The sequence below is a fragment of the Tasmannia lanceolata genome, unplaced genomic scaffold, assembly GCF_043159265.1.
Source record: "Tasmannia lanceolata isolate RefF3 unplaced genomic scaffold, GAP_Taslan_0.1 ptg000015l, whole genome shotgun sequence".
NCBI classification, from domain to species: Eukaryota; Viridiplantae; Streptophyta; class Magnoliopsida; order Canellales; family Winteraceae; genus Tasmannia; species Tasmannia lanceolata.
In genome coordinates this window covers 18364382-18389697 of record NW_027518692.1, presented here as the reverse complement: position 1 = coordinate 18389697, position 25316 = coordinate 18364382, and the positions used below count along the sequence as shown (strand labels likewise).

At 37.9% G+C, this 25316-nt stretch overlaps 2 protein-coding genes across 8 annotated transcripts in view; one reads left to right on the top strand and one right to left on the bottom strand.

Annotated features, from left to right (window-relative positions):
• The window catches only part of LOC143893100 (immunoglobulin), a 93563-nt gene that overhangs the window by 46869 nt on the left and 21378 nt on the right, over positions 1-25316 (bottom strand). The gene's annotated exons all lie outside the window — the stretch shown is intronic.
• On the top strand, positions 1673-24671 carry LOC143893077 (protein N-terminal asparagine amidohydrolase family protein). 7 transcript variants are annotated; one of them, XR_013255709.1, is made up of 11 exons: positions 1673-1785; positions 2956-3141; positions 5968-6032; positions 6141-6240; positions 6342-6380; positions 6487-6678; positions 9913-10091; positions 13760-13879; positions 23729-23859; positions 23942-24070; positions 24290-24671. XR_013255709.1 is itself a non-coding variant. In XM_077398027.1 (11 exons), the coding sequence occupies exons 1-11, from the start codon at positions 1735-1737 to the stop codon at positions 24309-24311; spliced, it is 1182 nt and encodes a 393-aa protein (XP_077254142.1). In that variant the 5' UTR covers positions 1673-1734; the 3' UTR covers positions 24312-24671. The 7 variants fall into 7 exon arrangements, 4 of the variants coding, with proteins under 4 accessions (XP_077254142.1, XP_077254143.1, XP_077254144.1 ...); XM_077398027.1 differs by having other exon boundaries at positions 23729-23827; XR_013255711.1 differs by lacking the exons at positions 23729-23859; positions 24290-24671 and adding an exon at positions 13971-14037 and having other exon boundaries at positions 23942-23995.

The window sequence follows — 25316 nt, the reverse complement described above, 5'->3', positions numbered from 1 at the left end:
CTTTTACCATTAACCCCTTTGCTGATATCTAACATCTATCTCTATGAGAAATTATTTGAGGATAAAATCGTAATTTACATACGAAAAAGTACCGACACAAGGTACCTGTCTATAACAATCACGGAAAAGACTACCAAGAAGAGGTAAAGACATATGACAATGACGAAAGAACTACTTTATATTACTCATGCAGGACACTTGCAAAATATTGACGGATTCCGGGCACTGAAGAGGAACAACAATTATAGAAACCTCTATTTATTGGAGGGTTAGGATCAGCCTATATGAATTGGAGGGCTAGGATCAACCTATGGAAATGATTTTACGGGCACAACCGATTGATGTTGTGTTCCATCACATGGACGGTTTGGATCAACCTGTAACCCTCTATAGATCATAGGGTTCGGATCAACTTATGAAAATTATTTTTGGGGCACAACCTATGTAGGCAGTGGCCCATCTAATGGATGGTTTGGATCATCCTATGGTACGGGCCATACCGTACATTTTAATAAAGTGAGGAGTGCGATCATCAAAATACGGTGAGTAGTGCCATTATAAATTATGGCAGTGAGGACATTAGCACTATATGTAATTTGAAACCATCGTTGTTACTTGGATGTTCCCACGCGGGTCGGGTTCAACCCGAATTTGGGTTGGGTCGGGTTAAGCTTTTTTGCAAATCAGGTTGGGTTGGGTTGGGAAAAATCAACCTGAATTAGAAAATCGAGTTGGGTCGGGTTGGGTCAGGCTGTCGGGCAACCAGACCCGACCCAAAACCTGAATTTGGGTTCCATCTAAAGAAGTTTTGTATATGTGTTTTTCTTTCTCAACATTGAAATAGTCTCCACAGTCCACAATTGACGGTTTGGATAATCCTATGGTGTGGGGCATACCGTACTTTCCGTATTTTAATAAAGTGAGGAGTGTGATCATTAAAATATAGTAGTGCGGATAACATTTCCCTTTGTTAATTGTTAGTCCCTGTTTGGTTTGGATTTTGAGAACCGATTGTGAGTTAAAAACTGATTATTGGTGACTCGCTATTGGTTCTCAAAATCCAAAACAACCCGACTTGAGTTGAGGTGGTCAACAATTGGTACCATATCAAATCGACCCAACCCGACCCAACCCGACCCGAATTGGAAACTGGGTTGGGTCGGGTTGAACCCAGTCGAGTTGAAAATCGGGTTGGGTCGGGTTGAGACCCAAGTTGCTCCCCTAACGATGACGAAAAAACTACTTTTCCTTATTCACTATGTGCGGGTTAAATTACGGAAAGTTTGATATTACGAATGTAGGACACCTGTAAAGATATTACGAATGCAGGACACCTGTAAAAATATTGACGAATTCTGGGCACCTTAAGAGGAACAACAATTATGAAAACCTCTATAGATTGGAGGGCTAGGATCAGCCTATGAAAATTATTTTACGGGCACAATGTATTTATGTTGTGTTCCATCACATGGACGGTACGGGTTTTTTTGCTAGTTTACATTGTAGCCCAACAAATGAACAGTTTGAATCATCCCATAACTCTGGACTATAGGCATTACATCATAGAAAATCTCCCATTTGGCCATTTCATTATTCTAAACAACCGAAGGCATTTGAAAATAAATTAAAAGATAGGTGGTCTTTTGTAAATACGCATAGATTATATTTTACAAAGAAAGAGGCCTTATTGGACATTCGGCGATCATCCGGGAGAGTTGTCCACGAAAAGAAGCCATGATTTTCGTAGACGGGGTTCCTTTTCCCACTCCTTCATCTTCATCTGAGGTAAACCCTAATCAAGCCCTTTTTCAATTAAATGACTTCGTATAAGCACGCGAGGAAAAACCATGAAAAACCCAGTTCGATTTTCGCAATAATAATCATTAAATCACCAGGATCATCATGAATATTTTCATCTTCTAGCTATTACTCTTCTGTTTTATATTTTTGTTTGAATGGTTCAACTTCTTATACTACCAATAGACAACATGAGTGTTAGTAGTATCTGTAGCATGCGCTTTGTGTTGATTGTTGATGGTCTTTTTTTGGGCCTTTCCACTTACTCTCATATTACAATTTGTTGTCTCTATTGTGCCTTGAGTTGGCTGTTGATGGACTTTTTTTGGGCCTTACCACTTACTCTCGTATTGCAATTTATTGTCTCTATTGTGCCTTCAGTTGGTTGTTGATGAACTTTTTGGGCCTTACCACTTAGGCCCTGTTCGTTTAAGATTATAACAACCGATCGTGACTGCCAAACTGATTATTGGACTCAAATTTAAACACAATTTTGAGTCTAATAATGGGTTTGGCACTCACAATCTGTTTTCATAATCTTAAACGAACAGGAACTGACTCTCATATTACAATTTATTGTCTCTGTCGTGCCAACTATTGTCTCTTTTGTGACCATAGTCAGCAAAACGTGATACGGCAAAAAAACGGGAGGAGAAAAATTCGAGTTTAATACGGTAGTGGTTGAAAAAAACGTTGTCAAAAAGAAATGGAACACCAAAAAATGCACTTAAAATTTTGTCATTTGCAAAATATAGCGAGGGTAAAGTTGGAAAGATGGCAAAAAAAAAAAACGTGTTTAATACGTTAAAAGCGTGTTTTAAACGTCTTTAAAATGTTTTCCTAAAAAAAAATGGAGCTTTTTCATTGTAAAAGTTTTAAACGACAAACCAATAAAATGCTTTTTTTTGTTTGAAAAAAAAAAACGCCGTTTAAAATGGAGTTTTGCAAACTATGGTTGTGCCTACAGTTGGTTGTTTATGTATTTTTTTGGGCCTTACCACTTGTGATGTACTTTTTTTCGGGCCTTACCACACTTGTTCTCACATTACAAATTATTGTCTCTGTTGATGATTTATAGAAAGTGGCAGCATTGAACATTTACAATCTGCCAATATTGACATTGTTTTTTTACCACTCGAGATTTGTTTCTATGACCAGGGAAATAAAAAATTGGTTCCTTTGTTGGAACATCCTTCATTGGTATTGGCTACAAATTTATTCAAGGCTAAACCAGAGATGAAGGTTTCAGTTTCTGAACAATCCAGTTTGGAGAAATCGTCTGGGATTAAACACGTTTATTTGTTCCAAAGAGAATATGCAACTGTTGACCCTAGGCTTGTCAAGGTATGCTTCTTCTAATGGGCTATTTTTTGAGAAATTACCCAAATGAGTGTGTATTTTCATGTAGAATACTGGATTACAATAGGCTGACTATATATGGTCTATTGGTCTGTCTAGCTCAACTACAATGTTAGTTCTCTGTAAAGTTATGCCACTTCTACTTCTCGTTTTGAACAGGGAGCAGAAAAGATTAGTACTTGAGCTCAAAGAATTGAGTGGCAGAAAACAAAATACAGCTTCAAAAAATTTGTGTACCTTGTCCGTCCCAGGGCCTTTATTCGTATTCAAACTTGTCTCCCTCTCTCTTTCCTAATTCAATCTAAGTACAATTACTCTGTAAGTTGAATTCGGAACTCCTATTTCTCACTTCTCAGCAAAACCCAGAAATTATGAACTCCCTACTGAAAATCAAGTCCTAATTAGTTGCAATTCTAAAATTCGACCTAAATATACTCAAACTCCTAATTAATCTTGAACTCCAAGTATTGTGATCATATCCCAACCCAGACAAGTCTCTATCCTTGTTGGTATACCACTTTTGCTCGAGTTATAGCAGTTTCAGGAGTCTTGCACTCGATATAGTTGTCCTTAATAGAGACTCTTCAAAACCTCATTTAATGTCTTACAACAATTCCAGAAAAATATTCATTACCCCCTCCCCTTTTACAAGCAGCAGGTTTCCCTTAACTTCAGTGGATGGGACCACCTGCTGATGTCATGCTAAAGTAAGCAGTTTTGCCCATTTAGTCCCAAAATTCTCAAGTCGCTTCCTCTTCTTCCTCCATGCCTACGTCTTGAAAATCCATGAGAATTTTTCTGGCAGATTTGCATCAGAAAATTCCTATAATCTCTTTGGCAAAGCATTTGAATACGCTGCCCTTTGTTAATGTAAGGTGGGTGAAGGTTGAAATGGCTGTGACTTTATTGCTTAAGGACATCTTTGGATACCTCTAAAAATTATTTGCATATAATCTTATATGCAAATGGTTTTTAAGTTAAATATGATTATTTGCAAATAATGGTTTTTTAATACTGTTCACAAATGTTTTTATTTTGGAATGGTGATGAAATTATTAAATCAAAGCTATGACAACGAGACTGATATCATCGAGCAAGAACAAAAACAACAAAAGAGGAGCAAATAAAAAACTAGGCCTAAATAGAAAATAAAATAAAATACACCAAGGGGGTAGATAATCAAGCATCTGCAAAGATAAATGATGCAAGTAAAAAACTAGACCTAAATAGGAAATACAAAAAATACATCAAGGGGTGTCTTGAGTCGCAAAAGTGCAATTCTGCCCCCAAGGGAGAAAATGTTCTTCCAATGGGAAAGGCTCCTCTCATTTTTATTTTTATTTTTTATCATCGAGTCCCATAGACTCATAGAGGGTCTCCCAATTCACATAGGAAGTTCCTAATAACTCAAAGGATTCACTCCATAGTGACAACCAAGTACCATTGCAAACCTCTCAATCCCACAATCATCCCGGCCGACACCCATTGCACTTGACTTGGCAAAATTGATTATTTGGCCAAAAGCAACCTCATAGCATCATAAATTCTTAGTATTCCAATCATCGTCATGGCAAAAAATGATGATGTCATCAACATGTTGAAGATGAGTAATTTTCACTTCAGATTGACCAATTTTAAATCATTGAATCAGCCCACACTGACAAGCCTTGTCAAACATTCTGCTCTCTGCCTTAATGCTAAAAATGAAAGGATATGAAGGATTGCCTTGGCGAAGGCTTCTAGGCATCTTAAAAATCTTGACTACCATTGACCAAGAGTGAATGCTACAGTGACGCTACAGTGAAGAAATAGAACTTCTCAGCCAAATCCTCTATTGGTTGAGTTCTAAACGGTCATTTTGGGAGGCAGCATATATAAGATTGTGGATAAGGTGCTCATAGATCGCCTTAGGGCTTTTTTGGGTAAGTTGAACTCCAAATCGTGGTGCATTGATTGCTAATGAATGTGTGTTATTGTCATTGTCATAGGCAAAGTGGTACATTTTACAAATTGGGTATGAAGAAAGCCTATGATAGGGTGGAGTGGAGATGTCTTGACTACTTGTTATAGAGGATGTAGTCGTAAGGTGTTATGAGGTGGTGATAGGGCAAAGAGTTAACTTCTTCTAGTCATTTGTAATGAGATTGAATTTGGAGGAAAGTAATCATCATTGGTTCACGCACATTTTGCATTGTAGGGAAGCGACCATTCTTACTTCTTATTTGGGGTTGCCTCTTTGTATTGGCCATCCTCCTAAAGTCCTTTCAGACCATGTGATCGAGAGAGCTGAGAGGAAGCTTTCTCAATGGAAGAAAAGCCTTCTTTCCTTAAGGGGAAGAATCAAGCTCATTTAGGCGGTGCTGGCAAACATTCTCTTTATTTTAAACTTATCAGCTTGGCTGTCGATAGCTTGTTGGGAATTATACCATGCAGTGAGTAAAGTGTAAAATAAAGAGAGGATTGCCAATATCAAAACAAGGGAGTGCTGATATCAGTTATCTACCTCATATTAGACCCAAGTTAATTATATTAAAAGGAAAGAACATTCAAAATTGCATTCTCAAGTGACCGCATGGTTATGATTTGGGATTTTACATTACTTAAAAAAAGAAGATTTGAGGTTTAATTCTTGTTAACAAATTTATATACAACATATTAGCTATCCCAACTCCCAAATTGCTTCACTCTCTTGGTTGATTTTTTTGGTTAGAGCTTTACCATAAGTCATGGTGGTCACTGTCAGTTTCGGATTATATTTATATTGTTGATTGCCTTTATTGACAATCTTTATTTGTTTTTTTCATATAAAAGTTTGTTGGCACAGATGAGGCAACTACATGTGTGGGCGTTGTTATACGCAGCCGTGAATCTGGGATGTAAGGATCTTATCTTAGATATAGTTAACTAATAAGAATTTGGACATTTTGTTATAGGATTACATTGTTATCATTGCCCTTTTTATTCCTTTGTGTTTTTTACCACAGTACCTCTGCTGCCCATATGGATTCACCATGTGTTGTGGGTTTGGGCCTCACCCAAATGTTGGCGTTAGTCGTGGATCAAGACTTAGATGCTGACCTGGATGTTTGTTTCTTCCTTTTCTGCATGCTATGTTGATGAATCCTTTTATTTCCTTTGATTACTTTTGCTTGTATTGAGTGGTCTAAGGAACATGTAAACTGCAGGTTCATCTGATTGGTGGTTTTGAAGATGCATCATGTGAAGTTCAGCTCAAGATCCTATACCTTGTCTTGCTAGTCCAAAACTATAATCATTTTATTCGGGTGGCAGGCTATCTTAAGTCATCCAATTGATTAATTTTGTTTGCAGAATGTCAATGATACCCGTGGATTGGAAAGCCATGGAAAATCGGGTGGTTATTCTTTGGCTCTGTGTTCCGAGATAATTGAAGCTTTGCAGAATCATCAAGAAAGATTTCACATCCAAACTCTATGTGTCCTTGGGCACAATACTAGAATAGATTCTGGCGGCAATGCATGTCCTATCTTCAGCGGTTTTTTGGTGAGTTTTATGCTTCGACCTCCTAAACCCATTGTTCTTATTATTGTGTGCAAACAATATTATCAATCTATTACAAATAAAGAAGCCAAAATGGACAATGAAGTGTTGTTAATTTTTTTTTTTTTTTGGCTAAGTAACTAGTTTAACCGTTACGGTGTTTGACTAAACGCTACATGACCTTTATGAGCAAAATTAGTTATGAAATCTAATCGTGGTTCTCTATTGCCCTACTCCTTAGATTGTAAAATTTTAGTACCCTGACAAGTGGGGTTAGCCATATGGATGGTACAATATGTGTTGATGATAAATGGATATTTTAGTTTCTTACATTCGGCCACTTGCTCTTTTTTGTTATCTTGTATAGATGCTGATCTTTCATGTCTTTGTCAATTGATAGTTGCATCATATTGCTTATTCGTATCTGACGTCTTTGGCAAGCTCTCATATCATGGATCCATGGGACAGTGGTAGTTTAACACACTGGTTTCTTTGTGTCTTTGTGACCAACTCTATGCATTTGATCAAGCTTGGTTAAGTCACACAAAAACCATCTTTGCATCACAACAGCTATCTTGTCGCCACAACTGATGGGTTGCGGTTGTTTTCTTTTTCCGTTATACTTCTATTTTTATTTTAATTTCTAACCGAATGTGTATGCATTTAAGTTCTGCTTTCATGGCCATCCTACCTTTCTCTTTGATGACAGTCACACAACTAATTTAAACAAATGTAAACTGTGGACTATGTTGGTTCTCAATTTAGAGTGTCACTCTTGGAAATTCTCCCACATTTAAGTAACTATAATCCAACTTGCGATTGTGACAAATACCAAGCAAACAATAAGGAAGTTGAAATTTTAGTTCTTGTGCCTCTAGATTATTGCCATGGTTTTAAATTTCCCCGAAATGAACGAAATGTTTTTGTTTTCATGCCCACTGATATGAAATTTCAATGAATGCCTTCCACATCATTATTTTCAACCGAAATTCCAGAAATTCAACCGAAATGGTCAGAACAACAAAAAATGGAAAGATGTTATGATTTTCATTTCATTTCATTAATGTAGAGAATGATATTTGGTAGGCAACATCATTGATTTGCACACCAAAGTAACCGTATCTTATGCATGGAATGTTTGATCAGCATGGGACCAATAATACCTCGTACCTCTATATGGTATTGACATAGAGTTGGGGTCCTTGGAGGACAGTTTGGTCATTGTGCTTTCATATACTTCATTACAATGTACTTTTTTTATTGATTTTACTGCTTCAGACATGTGCGATTTCGATGCGATTAAGCCATTATGGATGGTTTTCTTGCTTATGTGATGATTTTTAAGTATTTATTTGTGCTTATTCTAGCATTTCCCAAAGTTTCATCTTAAAATTTCATCATTTGCATATGTTTCCTTTATTTTACAAGATTTTCATAGAAATTTGATCCGAAACCATAATGTTTCCATTTCTGTGCCGATCGAAACCAAAATTTAAAACCTTGATTGTTAATACCATAAAATGCAGTTGTTGTTTGTTCCCTTAAATGTTATGCGGGTCTATTTCTAGGAGATTGTTGTTTATTAGTTTATAACATGCATCTTACCTTATCATTTTAAAAATACGTCTTACCTTGTTTTTATCTATCGATTCTTCTTATCATATGCATAAATATGAACTATTGTTAGCAATACCCAGTCCTCATGCTTTATTAACCAAGATTACCTGGCCAGTGTGCTTCCATATTCTTTGTAGAGGGTGCTTGCAGTTAAAATTTGAATCACTTTCACATCCGTCAGCAATATCATGAATATTCTCTTTGAATAAGGTATACGCTTGGAAGCTACTTCATGAATCATGACACATATAATTGGGTATCTTCTATGTAAAAAGGCACTTAATTTTAGAAAAATTGCGTTGTGGACATATGTGTCTACACTGACACATTTACGGGAGTAAAATCTTAATGTATCTAATTTCTTGTTCTTGCTATTATTTTTTTCTACTTATATAATTTTGATGTATGTCAAAGTCATAAATTTCTTATATACATATATTTTGTAGAGGCTGTCTTTCGATCTAAAATGGGTGTAAAACAAATTTTACACCCATTTTAAGTGGAAAAATGGGCGTGAATTTGTATTTGTTTTACACCCGTTTTGCATTGAAAGAAAGGGAGCCATAGGAAAAACTACAAAGCTGCCAAGTTTTTAAAGAAACTCCCAACACCAAGTTTTGAGGGTAAAAAGAATGAAATACCATTTTTTCTTCTTGCCCGATATTTGGTTTTTTTTTTTCATTGGGGAAGGAGGAGGAAAGAACGATAAAAAGAAGAAAATAAACAAATAAATGGAAAAGAACCCTAAAAATTGAGCAAGAAGACGAATAATATGAAAAAATGAAAAAACTCTAAAAACCAGACCAAGAAAAGGAAGAAAGAGAAGGAAAGAAGAAGCATAGTTTCAAAACTGCCCTTTGTCATCGTGGACTACTTGAGTCGACTCCCTTTTAACTTGGCTGCATTCTTATCCGAATCCGTGTGTTGCCTTGCAAAGTCAATCAAAACTCCTTTGACTCTCCCGAGTTATGACCGCATCAAACGGGCCCAGCCGCGCTAACCGAGTATTTGACGTGTTGTGCGGAATCTACTTTCCATCGATGCATAAGAGCTAGAAGCTCATTCCTAGGATTTGCTTTGGCCACATTTTGACCTGCATCTGTCTTTTAAACACTAAGAAGAAGAACATTAAATAGGAAAAAAAAATTGAAAACCCGAAGAAGAATGTAAAGAAAAACGGTAAAAGCTGAAAAAAGGAAAATAAACCCTAAAAATGAGCATTAATAATGTTAGGAAACATGCGATACCTTGGGAGTTTCTTTAAAAGCTTGTCAACTTGCTAACGTTTCCAAAGTTACTTGGCAACTTGGTAGGTTTTTCTTTTGCATATATTATATAAGAACCAATAAGTATTTATTTAATATATATATATATATATATATATATATATATATATATATATATATATATATATATATATATCATCCATTAGCTTTATGCATGTGTTGTGCATTGAGTTGGGATCACTAGGTCTGACTCAGATATATGTCCAAGTCACAGAAGCTACTGCTATTTATCACCATACTGTAGTTGTACAAATATGTGCTTATTTAGTTTAATTCATTCTTCCTATTGAGACATTTATCGGATTCTGAAATGTAGCCCCTTTTTGCTTTTCAGTTTGAAACTTCCAGTGGGTCAATCAGTCCTGCTAGGTTTGACAGAAGTTCGAGATGCCCAGATGAAATTGTCAGGAGAATCCGAGTGACTGTGTCCTCTATGGATCCCATATGGAATGGCAAGTTATTAGAGACATATGATACACACCATGACAGATTTCAAATCGCCCCTTGCTCTTGGTAATTTTTAACTTTGTGTCATCAGCTTGATATAGCATAATAATTCTCCAATGAAACCTTCTGAAAGAAGAAAGGAATTTATTCAATTACCATTTAAAAAAAAAGGAATTTATTCAATTACACAACTTATATGGAAGTTAAAGAGTCCCATGCTGAAAATATGACCGACCAACTTTAGTTTCAACTTTTCAACAATCAACTGTACTTTATGAACACATGATGCAAATCAAAATGGCCGACTACTCTCTGAAACTCCATCTCCCATCCCTGTCAAGGCAATATATGCTCGGAGGGTGAAGAAGGGTCAGAAGAGACCCTTGCGGATGATGTCATGCTGGCATCAGCAGGCACCCAACCTTGGTCTGGCTGTACCAAAAGTTGGGGAATCTTGCCATTTTAATTTACGTCGAATTGTTTCGTTTCTACTTGAAATTTTGGAGGGCTCTCAAAGTTTATAGCAAAAATCTGCCTGTCTTTGTCTATTTCTATGTTGAGTTAGAATAGAAACTTGATTTTTGGGTTTTAGAAGCGTGTTATGGCTGGGAGTGTTTCTAAAAGCTTGTAGGAGTCTTAATTAGAAGTCTCTCATTAGTGTTTTAGTATTCAAGGAGTTTTAGATCTGGAAAATTGGAACTTTATGCATATCACTACACACGTTGCTGGTTTCTTCCTTTTTTCTCTTTGCTTCCAGAGGATGTACTTACAGCTCTAGAGTTAATTCCTTCTTTTTTTTCTATTTATTTTTGTTGGGGGTTGTTTTTTCTATACCTTTCACTACATCAAATTAGTATCAAAGTGATGCCAACAAAGTTCATAAACAAGTCCATAATTCTGCAAACCTGATCCAAGAGAAGAAGAGGGTCAAGTGAGATCAAGTAGGCTTGGAGGTGACAGATGCATCATGATAGTATCAATAGTGGGCCCTACAAAGCTCCAGTTATCCCGGCAATTGGCAAATTAAAATAATATGATTTGTTGAGATTTTTTAATTATTTCTTATTTAATTATTGTGTAAATTTTTTATAGGTTTTGGTGGGCAATGGGAAGGAAAAAAATGAGTGCAATGTTTTATCTAGTAGGTAGTCTAGTTTTAGAAGTTCTACAATTTTGGTGGGCCCGATTTTTACTATCATATTATTGCAAGACATCAGTTTTGACTGGTTTGCTATTAGTAGAGATTAAACTCCCTTATCCTGTTCGCCAGACATTTGATGCCCCCCTCCAGTTGCCTGGTTTAAGTATAATTTTGACGACAGAATCAAGATGATCAGTACTTCAGTAGGGATGGGGCTACTATCCATGCTGCTGGAATTGAGGCACCTTATTTTTCATTCTGATGGCATGATTGTTTCGGCTTATGCAAGCTCCTGTGATGCAAGTGATGCTGTCGAGGACTCGAGGGTGAGGTTAAGGCGGTATGGAGTGGGATTAAATTGTTATCTGGTTTAAGCTGCCAAGTTTTGGATTGAAAAGGAATAACTCAACACTATTGGATAGTTGTCGGAAGAGACGGCCTCCTTCAAGATTCATGCATTTCTTTAGTGAGATGAGGGATTTAATGCCTCTCTTGAGTGCTCATTTTGTCAGTCTTCATGATGGAAACACCAGAACGGATCCTTACAATATACAATGGTTCAAGAAAGGAAGTGAGGTGCTAGTTAATAAGAGAAATTTGATCTCTCTTTTGTTGACCCCAAGTACAAGGACAATGTATGGTGAATATCATCCTTTTCACTCCTAACGTTCCTTCCATAGATCCGCCCCACATCAGTTCGGTGTCAGACTGGAGTATAAATCCCTTCCTTTGATAGTCCTGCATCAAGGAGGGCCTATCACCCATGAAAAATTCGTAAGTAGGAACTAACAATGATAAATTACTTAAATCATCATCTCTATGATGGATAACAGAAATTCTAGCAAGGTATTAAATCCCTTTACAATAGGGATACAGCTGCAGTTTTTCAGAGCCCTACGCGAGGTGAAGCCGTGAAGCACTCTGCAGAGGTGAAGCTGTGAAGCATTCTGTAAGAGAACAAAAAATGAGGAAGAGGTTGACCACTTCTTTGCCCTTGATTGACTTGTCATAATGACCGCCTGTTCCCGCCCAACTCGCAGCCGGATACGGTATCCCATATCCGATCCTAATTTCCATTTTAGGCCTTTAATTAGCCATGTAAGCAGTTAGAAGAGTTCCTCAGTAAAAAACAGGAAAAAAATCATAAAACGCAATCAGATTCCAATAGAGAAGGATTTTTCAGCTTTAAACATGCAAAAAGTTTCTCCTGTATATAAACATGCCAAGGTATAGGGTTCTGCCATTCATCCCAAAATTCAAGAAAATACATTAATGTTTTACACATGGTTCTCTTTCCTCTTTCAGCACCTTTGCAGCTTAAGAAAATAAAAGAGAAAAATGCCTTGACTGAAAAGTAAAAATATGCAAAAACAGAAAGCAAAATGAAGAGAAGTAGAACAGGAGAGGGAGAAGAAAGAGAATAAATGAAAGAGGAAAAAAAAAGGGAAAATAAGTACTGGTTTTCAACCATTATAGGGGAAGAAGAAAGGAGAAGGAGAAGAATAAGAAGAAAAGAATGGAATTCGGTATTCGGTGAAATCTCTCTCTCTCTCTCTCTCTCTCTCTATATGCACATGTCTTTGACTCGTAGAAACTCGTATTTATTGTAAGAACTCAGGATGGTAAAAGCCAACTTGTCTCAGTCGTGTTCACATTCGAGCCAAGGAGAAGGGGAGGAAAAGAATGGAAACTCTCTCTCTCTCTCTCTGCACATGTCTTTGACTCGTAGAAACTCGTATTAATTGTAAGAACTCTGGATGGTGAAAACCAACTTGTCTCAGTCGTGTTCACAATCAAGCCAAGGAGAAGGGGAAGAAAAGAATGGAATTCGGTGAAATCTCTCTCTCTCTCTCTCTCTCTCACACACACACACACACACACGCACACACACAATCGAGCCAAGGAGAAGGAGAAGAAAATAATGGAATTCGGTAAAATCTGTGTGTGTGTGTGTGTGTGCGCGTGCGTGCGTGCGTGCGTGCCCGTGTGCGTGTGCGTGTGCGTGTGCGTGTGTGTGTGAAACTCGTTGTTATTGTAAGAATTCAGGAGTGCAAAAACCAACTTGTTTCAATCATGTTCACATTCGAGCTGGTGAGTTTTAAAACATTTATTACATACTTATGTTTTATTCTATAGGAAGTACAACAGGATCTATGGTCTGTTCTACCTATCCCTTCTTTTCTATTTAATTTGTGCCGCGGGGTGGGGGAGGGGTTGTTATTTTTAACCTTTTGCTGCATCAATACCCTAACACACTCCTCAAGACTTGGTTTTAGTCTCTTCTGGTTAAAGACAAAGCAAGTCAGTGATGGCCATTTTGGTTGATTTTTATCTCATGGTGATTTCTCACTTTGCTAACAAGTAAGAAAATTCTTATATTTGAAAGCATGAAATTGCTGAAGTGGCACAGTGTGTGTTCCGTACATGATATTGATTTATATGTTGGTGAAGGATCATATTAATTTCCATTCTCGAAGATAGTTTCATTTAAAATTTCTTTAGCTGTTATGCATATTGAACTATTTTAGCTGATCCTGTTGGGGCATTTTCAAAGTTATTGTAACATTTTAAGAACTTTTTCCTACTGAAATAGGACACCAGATTGGAAATATTATGCTTTGACACTCCAGAAATACTCCGATTCAGAAATCCTTCTTAACTGTTCCACCTCGCCTTCTGCTGAGGCCCCTGATTTCGTTGAAAATGAAAGAAGGTATGAAGATAGTTCTGGAACTCATTTGAGTTATCTTTGGGTTTTCGTGGATTATATTGCTATGTTTATTTCCCACAACACTCCGATTCAGAAATCCTTCTTAAATGTTCCACCTCGCCTTCTGCTGAGGCCCCTGACTTTGTTGAAAATGAAAGAAGGTATGAAGATGATACCGAAAATTATTTGAGTTATCTCTGGGTTTTCATGTATTATATTGCTATGTTTGTTTCCCAAATCATCCTTTTGGTGTGACAAATAAATAATAGAGAAATACACAGTAATCTTTTATATTTATGTACTTGACAAATTAGGTGTTTTATGCTTTGCCTAAATGATAGAATAAATATTTGACCAGTAAGAAGCTATTTGGGTGTTGCATTCACACCAAAATACATTGCTATGTTTATTTCCCAAATCATCCTTTTGGGGTGACAAATAAATAACAGAGAAATACACACTAATCTTTTATATTTATATACTTGACAAATTAGGTGTTTTATGCTTTGCCTAAATGATAGAATACATATTCGACCAGTAGGAACTAGGAAGCTATTTGGGTGTTGCATTAACACCAAAACAAATAAATAATAGAGAAATACACAGTAATTTTTATATGTATATACTTGACAAATAAGGTTTCTTATGCTTTGCCTATATGATAGAATAAATATTCGATCAGTTAGGAACCTATTTGGGTGTTGCATTTATGTATTTAATTTGTTTTTTACCTTGCATCTGTAATTCGTTATCTCAGTCTGTTTGTAATACTTCATTCTGTATATATATTCATAATGCTGTGTCTCTAAGTATCCTACCCTGAGCTTTTCATACTCGCAATTCGCATGAATAGAGAAGGCATTTGGAGTTTTTTGAGAAGCTTCAATTATTTACTTAGACTTTGCAGGATAGCATATTAGCATTGAACCAAAAAAATTAAACAAGTTTCTGATTTAGTTCACTGAATTATAATCCTTGTGCAAATCTCCGTTTGCGGGTAATTATGGAGAAATTTAAGAGCCAAATGTATCAATCTTCAATGTTAAATAGCACGACTGGTTCTGATTCCATATTAGCACTCCAAAAATTAGTCGATTTGTGTCAGGAAGCTTACTTTAGTTTAACCGTTGAGAAAATTCCACCATAAGTCTAAGAAACCGCCCAAACATGCATCGCATTAATAAATCACACCAAAAAAATGACAAATAAATATAGGGACATGTTATCAGCACTACTGTATTTTGATGAGGGCACTCCTCACTTTATTAAAAGTACGGTATGACCTGCACCATAGGATGATCCAAACCGTCCATTAGATGGGCCACAACTTAAATAGGATGTGCCCCAAAAATCATTTCCATAGGTTGATCCTAATCCTCCAATCTATAAAGGGTTAGGATCAACCCTCTAACATTCAGATCGGAGGGTTAGGATCAACCTATGGAAATGATTTTTGGGGCACATCCTATTTAGGCTGTGGCCCATCTAATGGACGGTTTGGATCATCCGATGGTGCGGGCCATACCGTACTTTTAATAAAGTGAGGAGTGCCCTCGTCAAAATATAGTAGTGTTGATAACATTTCCCTAAATATAACTATGGCAGCAAGGAGTATGTTGAGAAAATCCGCCGGGCAAATCAATCCGATCTTGCACAAATTAACGGAAAAGAAAAATAAATAACACAAGCAAGCTACAAGATGAACACCAAGATTTTACGTGGTTCGGCCAAGCCTACTCCACAGGCTAGAAACACGATCTTCTGCTATGAGAAAAACAATATAGAAGGATTACAATGGATTTAACCCAAAACCTACAACCCGCAACCCTTTCCTTGCTTCTCAAACCCAAGACCATACAAGAGAATGACCCAAGAGAAAACCCCAAGAGAACCCAAGAAAAGACCCAAGAAGAAACCCTGAGGAAGAAACCCACTTCTCTTCTTCTTCTCCCTCTCCCTCTCACCCTCTCCCTCTCTCTCTCTCTCTCTCTCTCTCTCTCTCTCTCTCTCTCTCTCTTTCTCTAGCCTCTCTTGGGCAGCCGACACACCCAAAAGAGACTCTCCCCCTTGCCTTCACGTTGGAGAATGGGGTTTTATACACTAGGTTTTCTAAAAAACCTAGAAAAGAAGACTTTCTATTTTGGCTTACCTTCCCTCCACAACCCACCATAATCGGTGGTGGGAAATAAGGCAACTCTCCCAACAGAGTAAGTGTCTGAACTCAATCTAACAATTAAAACAAACAATAGAACTAGGGCCCAACTGACCATCTACATGGGATAAACGATCTTAAGAATCAGGTAGAAACAAGGGTATAGTTCTAAAAGGGTCTCTATGAATCAAAAAGAGCTAATAGGGATGGAAATAACAAATGATCAGATCTCACTTGGAAAGCCTACACATCCACCTTGAATCTCGCACGCTGGAGGCAAAGAGAGTGGTGGAGAAGCTCGAACAGTCCAAAGAAGTTTGCAAGAAACAATCTATGACTGCTCCTTGTCTTTGTCTACCTTCTCATTCTTCATTGGTATGCCGGCTTAAGAGGTCTCTTTATGGACTTAAACATACATAGTTTGACAGATTTAGAGTAGCTATAGTGAGCAAAGATTTCCATCAGTGTGCCTAGGACCATGGTTTTAAATTTTCACCGAAATCGATACAAAATGACCAAAATGTTTTTGTTTCCATCCCCACTGAAGCTGAAACCAAAACGACCGAATTGCGTAAACCAAAATCGTAAGTATAATAGTATATATACTGCATCAATATATTACATAATTATATTTATATAATATAATTTGGGATTTGCTAGCGTCCATCACAGAAGGTATTTCGCGTATGGGATGTTGCATGTGAGAGCAGCCACCTCATGAATGAAGACAAAATCTGCTGAAAAGTGAGCCTGTGTGGCTGCTCTCTCATGCAACATCCCATCCGTGAAATGCCTTGTGTAATGGATACTAGCAAATCCCATATAATTTATATAATTACATAATTATATTTATGTAATAATTATACTGTATCAATATATTACCATTAAAAAAAAATCAATATATTACACAATTATCTTATGAAATGTGGATGTGGTGCATGTATTATGTATAAATATTTATATGAATTACATGTGAAATTGGGTATGTACTAAATTATCATACATGCCCGACAGTGCAAGTGCATGTCAGGGTATTTGATGTTTTAAAGCCATCGTGGATGGTTGTCTCGATTTTGTGATGGTTTTTAAGGTTTTATTTGTGCTCATTCTAGCCGTTACTGATGTTTCATCTTTAAATTCAATAATTTGCATATTTTTCCATATGTTTAAAGATTTCCACCGAAATTTCCAACCGAAACCGAAATGTTTCAATTTTCGTGGCAACCAAAATAAAAACCGAAATTTAAAACCTGTGTGGCTGCTCTCACTTGCAACAGCCCATCCGCGAAATGCCTTGTGTAATGGATACTAGCAAATCCCATATAATTTATATAATTACATAAGTATATTTATGTAATAATTATACTGTCTCAATATATTACCATTAAAAAAAATCAATATATTACACAATTGTCTTATGAAATGTGGATGTGGTGCATGTATTATGTATAAATATTTATATGAATTACATGTGAAATTGGGTATGTACTAAATTATCATACATGCCTGACAGTGCATATCACTAGGTATTTGATGTTTTAAAGCCATCATGAATGGTTGTCTTGATTTTGTAACGGTTTCTAGCCGTTACTGATGTTTCATCTTTAAATTCAATAATTTGCATATTTTTCCATATGTTTAAAGATTTCCACCTAAATTTCCAACCGAAACCGAAATGTTTCAATTTTTGTGGCAACCAAAATAAAAACCAAAATTTAAAACCTTGCCGCAGACTTATCATTCTAATAATAAACATATCACAATATACTTAGGGCAGCGATAAATCGACCCCCATATATCTTAAATCGACCCCTTTTAACGGAAAACGTCAGGGTGTGTGAATAAAGTTTTCATCTGCAGTGAAACACCGTACAAGTGTACAATTCACACGCCCTAACGTTTTCCGTTAAAAGGGGCCGATTTATCACTCCCTTAACCTGATCTGTGTAGATGACATCATACCTGGAGATGACATGGGAGGTATAGCTCAATGGAAGTCATTCCGTTTGCCCATATTTAAGATGACAGACTTGGGTCATTTGACATATTTTATTGGTTTAGGGGTGTCACACTCCGATTGAGTTAAAATTAGTTAACCAAACTAAGTTCAAAAGATCTCATTACTCTTGCACCCCTCACAGATACCAAAATAGTGCATACTCCTCTTGAGCTTAATGTGAAATTTCGTCAAGCTGATGATATTTCACTTCAGGATCCCACTATTTATTGTCATTTGCCTAGGAATTTGATCTATTTGACAATGGCACGTCCAATTATCTGCCATGCTGTCCATATCCTGCGTCACTTCGTAGCTCTTCATTCATCCTATCCGTTCGCTGTGCACCACAGTATCATATTTTTCATCATGGCTTCCTTTTTTCCTTCCAAGGTTTTAAATTTCGGTTTCAGTCAGGAGGGAAATGGAAACATTTTGGTTTCGATTGAAATCTTGTAAAATCAATGAAACAAATGGAAACATATGCAAATGATTAAAAGATGTATTCTTTAACAAAAACATATTCAAATGATGAAATTTTAAGATGAAACATTGGGAAATGCTAGAATAAGGACAAATACATACTTAGAAACCATCGCATAAGTAACAAAACCATCCACAATGGCTTAATCACATCGAAAACGTAGTGACATGTGTTACTGCGCATGTCTAGAACATAAAGTGAATAAAGTAAACATCGTAATGAAGTATAAGAAAGCACAATGACCAATTCCTCTCTAAGGACTCCCAACTCTACGTCAATACCACATAAAGTTACGAGGTATTATTGGTCCCGTGCCGATCTCACATCCCATATTCCCATGCATAAGATATGGTTACTTTGTTGTGCAGTTCAATGATGTTGCCTACAACATTTTTTTTTTTTTTAAAGTGCAAATATTATTCTCTAAATTTTTAAGAAGTGCAAATTTTTGAAAGTGCAAATATGATGTTGCCTACAACAATATTATTTTCTAAATTAATGAAATCAAATAAAATGCAAATAAAAACATCTTTCCATTTTTTTCGTTCCGACCATTTCAATTGAATTTGGGGAATTTCGTTCAAAATTCGGAGAAATAATGACATGAAAGGAAATCATGTAGATTTCGTGTCGGTGGATGGAAATGTAAACATTTCGATTATTTGGGGGAAATTTTGGGGATATTTAAAGCCATGTTTCCTTCATCATCTCTAGACCTAGTTGCTTATGCAAATGCTGACTGGACAGGGGGCTCAGATAATTGTTGTTGTACCATAGGATAGTGCTTTTTCCTTGGGGACTTTGTGAGATCATGAAAGTGTCAGCACCAAGAGTAGTCTCCAAGGTACAAACAATAAGAGTGTAATTCATATTGCCACCAATCTAGTCTCCTATCAGCACTCAAAACATATTGATGACTTGATAACTTGATGTCAATTGTCATTTCATTCGTCAGATTAATTTAGAAGGTTTGATTACACTTCCAGATATTCAATCTGAACACCAATTGGTGGTTGTCTTCACCAAAGCTGTGGGTCTCTCACTCAAATGTTTTTTCGTTGGCAAATTGATGCTTTATGACTTTGTGCATCAATTTGAGTGTGTGGAAAATATTGACAGTTTGTAACACATGGTGTACTAGTCGTAGGGTAGAATAGTCGTTTTACATGCTTTAGTATTGTAATTATATACATGCCTAAAGGGCAAGTATGCAAGTTTTTTTTTTGAAAGTTGACATATTTTCATTTATACTATGAAAATTACATTGGGGACCAGGAGTCCCAATTGGCATTACATAGTATCGAATAAAGCTGGCCAAAGCATACCCTGAGGCAGAAAGACTGAACAAAAACAACAAAAATTTGGGTCCTTTCTTCCTGCACCATACCATGGGTGGGTTTTACTCTACAATCAATCCAAAAAGAAGCTTTCCCCGCCCATGCCCAGCCATTTGCCGTGCATTACAATCATTCCAACTTACATCCATCGGCTTCCTCAACCAACCTCAAGAGACCCCGACACTTCTTTACCAGCAACACCACCACATTCCTTTACTAATAGCAGAGTAGAAGAATTTCTTCCAAGCGGAATTGCCTCAACTAGCGAAAGACCATGGTCTCTCAAGCTATTGGAGATCTAATACTTTCCTCGGCGCACCTGGAATCTGACATTATATGGGATAATTACTTCTGCTATCTCTCCAATCCACCATTCTAAAACACCACCTTAACACTGACCAACAGAACTAAAACCAACTTCATGGATTCCACAAACTAAACAACAAAACACCCGACTTCCCCTTTGAACATCCCTTTTTCCTTCCCCACTCCACTAATAGAAAATAACGACAAAAACGTAACCATGTCTAAACTCAACACTTCATTAGAGACAAATGTTTGTAACCCTCAGTACCCCCACTTCCTCTTAACAAAAGATCTCTCCCACCCTGGAGTTCTTGTGAGTCTGATTAGCCTCCTCGACCACCAATTCTGCCATCTTTTCCTTCCAACATGGTGATTGAAGTTTCAATTTCTTTTGTCCAAACCAAGGTTGCCAGAGCGGGAATTGAAACGGGAATCGAAAGCGGGAATAGAAGGCTTCCGGGATGGTCGGAAGCGGGAATCATGAAGTCGCTGGAGAATCGTCGGGGAGTCACCGGAGAGTCATCGGGGAGTCGCGGGGATTCACCTGGGATTCGCCGGGAAATTGTTGGGGAATCGCTGGAGAGTTGGGCATCACCAGGGAATCTCCGGAAAATCGCGTTTCGCATAACATTAAACCGCGGTTCCCAAAAGTAGGAATCAGGTTTCCGGGGAATCATAAACCGCGATTCCCAAAAGTGGGAATCGGGTTCCGACGAATTCGAACCGGGATTCCTAGTTTTTGGGGATTCGAGAACCCGGGAATCGAGGTTCCCCACTCCCAGGGAAGAATCCTGCTTCCTTGGTCCAAACCCCTTTTGACTTGAGACGGATTTTTCCATGGGGTATCTCCTGCTCTGGCCCACTGGAATAAGACGACTTTTTCTTCGCTTCAACGCACTGTTGTGGGGCCAGCTCCTTACCTTGGTGATCAATCCTCCTCTTAGTTTAGGAGAGAAGTTACCGGGACAGTGTTTTAGAGAACCCAAGAATCTACTCGCTTTTGATTGCAGACCTATTTTTTTCTGATCCGAGTGATCTATTTTTCCCTTACGCCATGTCCTTAGCTTTAGGCTGGGTTCCACGTGTCCTTTTACATTTTCCAACCGTCCTAAGTTACTTCCAGCAGTGAGTGGGCCATACAACTGAATATGCTTCTTTTTTTAATTATGCTCGGCCGCCTGTTTCTCCAAATTTGAACCCGACTGAAGGGGCCCCTGGGAATATTCGGAGCCCTGCTTTTCGAACAATGTCTAGTGAGAGATTGATCTACGGTTGAAGATTTCCTTTTAGCCGCATCCTGATCAACGGTAGGGATTTGCCTTAGCCTTGTACCTTGAACTTGCTGGATGGAGCACCTGCCTTGATGTGTTTCGCGTTTTTTCCAATCTCACAGATTCAGGCATTTTCACTTCGTTGATTTCTTCTTCATGTATTTCGACCCCAATGGTGAACCAACAGCTTTGGACCTGGAGATGAACAAATGACCTCGACAAATTCCACTCACTTGTGAACATTTTTGCCGATACAAATCTTATACAGTCCATTTTCATCTCCAACACTGGCCCAAAAATTTCCCTCAAGGCTTCAACCGTCGATGTTGCCCACGCATGAAGAGGGATTCCGTGGAAATTGACCCAGATTGCTCTCGCCCCTGTTGGTAACCTGGGCTCCACGCATCAAGTGAGAGGAGATAGTGACCAAGGGCTTGCCCTCCCTTCCTCAATATCCTGGAAGACAGCTCCGGAGACTCAAACATGAAGAGAACCTCGTTGTTGCTAAGGATACAAGGTTGGGTCAAGGATGGTATATCCCAAAACCATTTTGTCCATCGCCAAAGGTCTTCTAAACCCCATTCTTCCACCTTCATCCTGCCTATCAGACATGCATTTAGAAATTGTGTACGATCCTCCACCTCCTTACCAGTAATTGATATTACTGGGACTCCTCCTTCGTCACGAACTTGAATTTCAACTGAGTCAGGCCACCCTCCAACCACTTCCTCAAGCAATTCCTTAGGATTTGGGACCTTCGAAGCAGAGACCTTAAAATTCAGATTTTGACAACATGGACATAAGTGTCTACTTTTAAAGTTGTGGTAGCCACATCTTTTATGGATCCAATCTCCCGGTAGCAAGAACATTTCATCCCAATAGCCCTCTCTCCGATCCACCAAGCCCTCTTCGGCCTTTTGTTCTCTTTTACAAGCTCTGGCTGAGATTTTCCAATTGTAAACCCAATTCCAGCCTTCTTTTGCAGCCGTAAAGTTCAGATGAATCGGTGGAGATGGGCTCATGATGGTGTATGAGATGAAATGGGTTTCACCCAAATCTTTGAGAGATAGGATTGGAGTTCGGGTTCTAATGGTAAGAGGTGGCTGCAAATCCTCTCCTCTCTATATTTTTGCAATGACTCCAAACCCCAAGTATGCAAGTTTATTTTACATTGAGGCAAGTCGTGGTACTTACTCCATTTCTTTCCCCAAAACCATGAGGTGGGCTCTCTCTCTCTCTCTCTCTCATGGAGTATTGGTACACCTGATACAGTTCACGAGTTTCGAAAAGCCTCAATACTAATGTAGACATGGGTATTGGCTAGATGCATAGATATTGTTAACTAACCAACTTCTCCAAAAGCTTAAGCTGTTGGAGAAAGGCGTTATTTATCTTTTATACTTTTACACTCCCCTGCACGTGTGGCCCACTTTGGCAAACACGTGGCACATGTGGTCCCACTTTGGGCCGACCATCGCATGTGGAATTTTTGCTATCCGGGAGGTTCGAACTCGAGACCTTTAGCTCTGATACCATGTTAACTAACCAACTTCTCCAAAAGCTTAAGCTGTTGGAGAAAGGCGTTATTTATCTTTTATACTTTTACAGATATTAAAACAAAACCTGTGGAAAAAGAGAAAATTGGCTCAATTGAGATATATACTAAATGGTCAGATTGGTATATTTTCAGATTACATGCCCAGATCCATATCTGCACATCACATTTAGAAACTGAAGATGATGGAATTTGTATCTTTTTCCGGGAACTGACCAGTACAACTAACTTTTTGGGATGAGGTCTCCACATAAAACAATTGAGTAGAGGGGGATCCGACCATTCACCTATAGGTTCCACATGGATAGGCCACTCAGCATAAAGTTGGACTGAACAGATGTTCCTAGCTGTCTTATCAATGGGCTACAAATGCCCTCTTATGGTGGATAGGAAATTAGGTATCTCTTTTGCTTTTTGAAAAGAACCAAAATTGCCCCTTTGGTAGAAAATGATAGATAGAACTATACATTCATCTATATAGAACTAGGAAACATGTCTGGCAATGTCTTGTACCAATTTGTAAAGTATTTCAAGGACTTGGTTCAACTTGGCGATTATTCCAGTTGCATTCTTTTGTAATGGTCTTTGTGATCTCAATTAGATGTCTCAAATTGTTTGTTCAATGGAATTTCTGTACTCTACTCCAAACTCGACAGAATATGTTTTCTTGTATGCTAAAATTTCTGTATCTCATATTGGGAATTCAAATCTTGTTAACATCATTTTAATTTAGTTATCATTGGATTTGCAGGGTGTTCGACTATTTAATTAAATATCCAAATTCGAGAGAAACATTTCCTAGTAGGAAGCCACGCATCTTCGAGAGGACAGACGATGGAGGGTGGATAGGGTGCGACAAAGTACCCTGTGGGATGTTTTCTTGTATGCTAAAATTTCTGCATCTCATATTGGGAATTCAAATCTTGTTAACATCATTTTAATTTAGTTATCATTGGATTTGCAGGGTGTTCGACTATTTAATTAAATATCCAAATTGGAGAGAAACATTTCCTAGGAGGAAGCCACGCATCTTCGAGAGGACGGACGATGGAGGGTGGATAGAGTGCGACAAAGTACCCTGTGGGAATGTCAGGTAATGATTGTTGAAAAGTGATCCTGTGATTTGAACACATTAAAATTTATTTCGTGTTACTTGAATTTCACGCATCTGTCATACTGAGGTCCTGTTAATATTGTTTCAGAGTGAGCATTATAAAATCACCTAAATTAACAATGGATACAACCTTTGAGTTTTCGATGTCATCTTATAGCAATGTTTATGAATACCACTCTCTCGTCACTTGGAGAACAGGTACAATGTAGCATTAAGATGATGAGGTAAAAGTGAGGGGGTGACAAGAGGACTTCCCTGGGGTCACCCATCCTGGTACTAGTCTCTCCTAGCAGGGGCGGAGGCGCATAGAGCATGAGGGGGGCCACGGCCCCCCCAGTGACTTGCAAAATCTCTTTTATGGTTTTTGGCTGTATATGCATTCTAAGCTAGTTTAGTGGCCATGGCCCCCCCAATGACCAATGAGGGCAAGTGTAAATTAGTTTGGCCCCTCCAAGTGTATGCTTAAATGCGAAGTTCTGATGGTATCCAGTGGATTAACGTTACCCATATCTCATTTTTGTTGAGTCCTTACCTGATGTTTGTTCCGAATAAGATTATCCATGTCACGAGTGTTGCTTATCTTGATGGCTCTTCTATGTAGGGCATGATATTGACAAGTCACTGAATCAGATAATCATATCATTGAACTGAAATCTGTTGTACATCCTCTCCACCTGGTAGTGTGTTAAAACACTCAGATGGTTTTGTAAATACTAAGTGAATGAATCGCAGTAAGGATCTGAAAAACAAAAAAATGTTAAAAAGATATAACAGAAGTATGGTATGGCCCACACCATAGGATGATCCAAACAGTCCATTAGATGGGCCACAGCCCAAATAGGGTGTGCATCAAAAATCATTTCCATAGGTTGATCCTAACACTCCGATCGATAGATGGATAACCCTCTATAGATCAAAGGGTTAGGATCACCCTATGGAAATGATTTTTCGTGCACAACCTGTTTAGGCTGTGGCCCATCTAATGGACGTTTGGATCATCCTATGGTGGCGGGCCATACCTTACTTTTAATAATGTGAGGAGTGCGATCATCAAAATGCAGTGTAGTGGTGATATCATTTCTCTTGTAGAAATTAGGGCCTCTTTGGATGCCGATAAATATTTATTTGCATATAATCTTATATGCAAGTGGTGGTTTTGAAGTTAAATATGATTATTTTCAAATAATGGTTACTGGCCTCTGAAGAAGCTAGAATGAAAATTTAA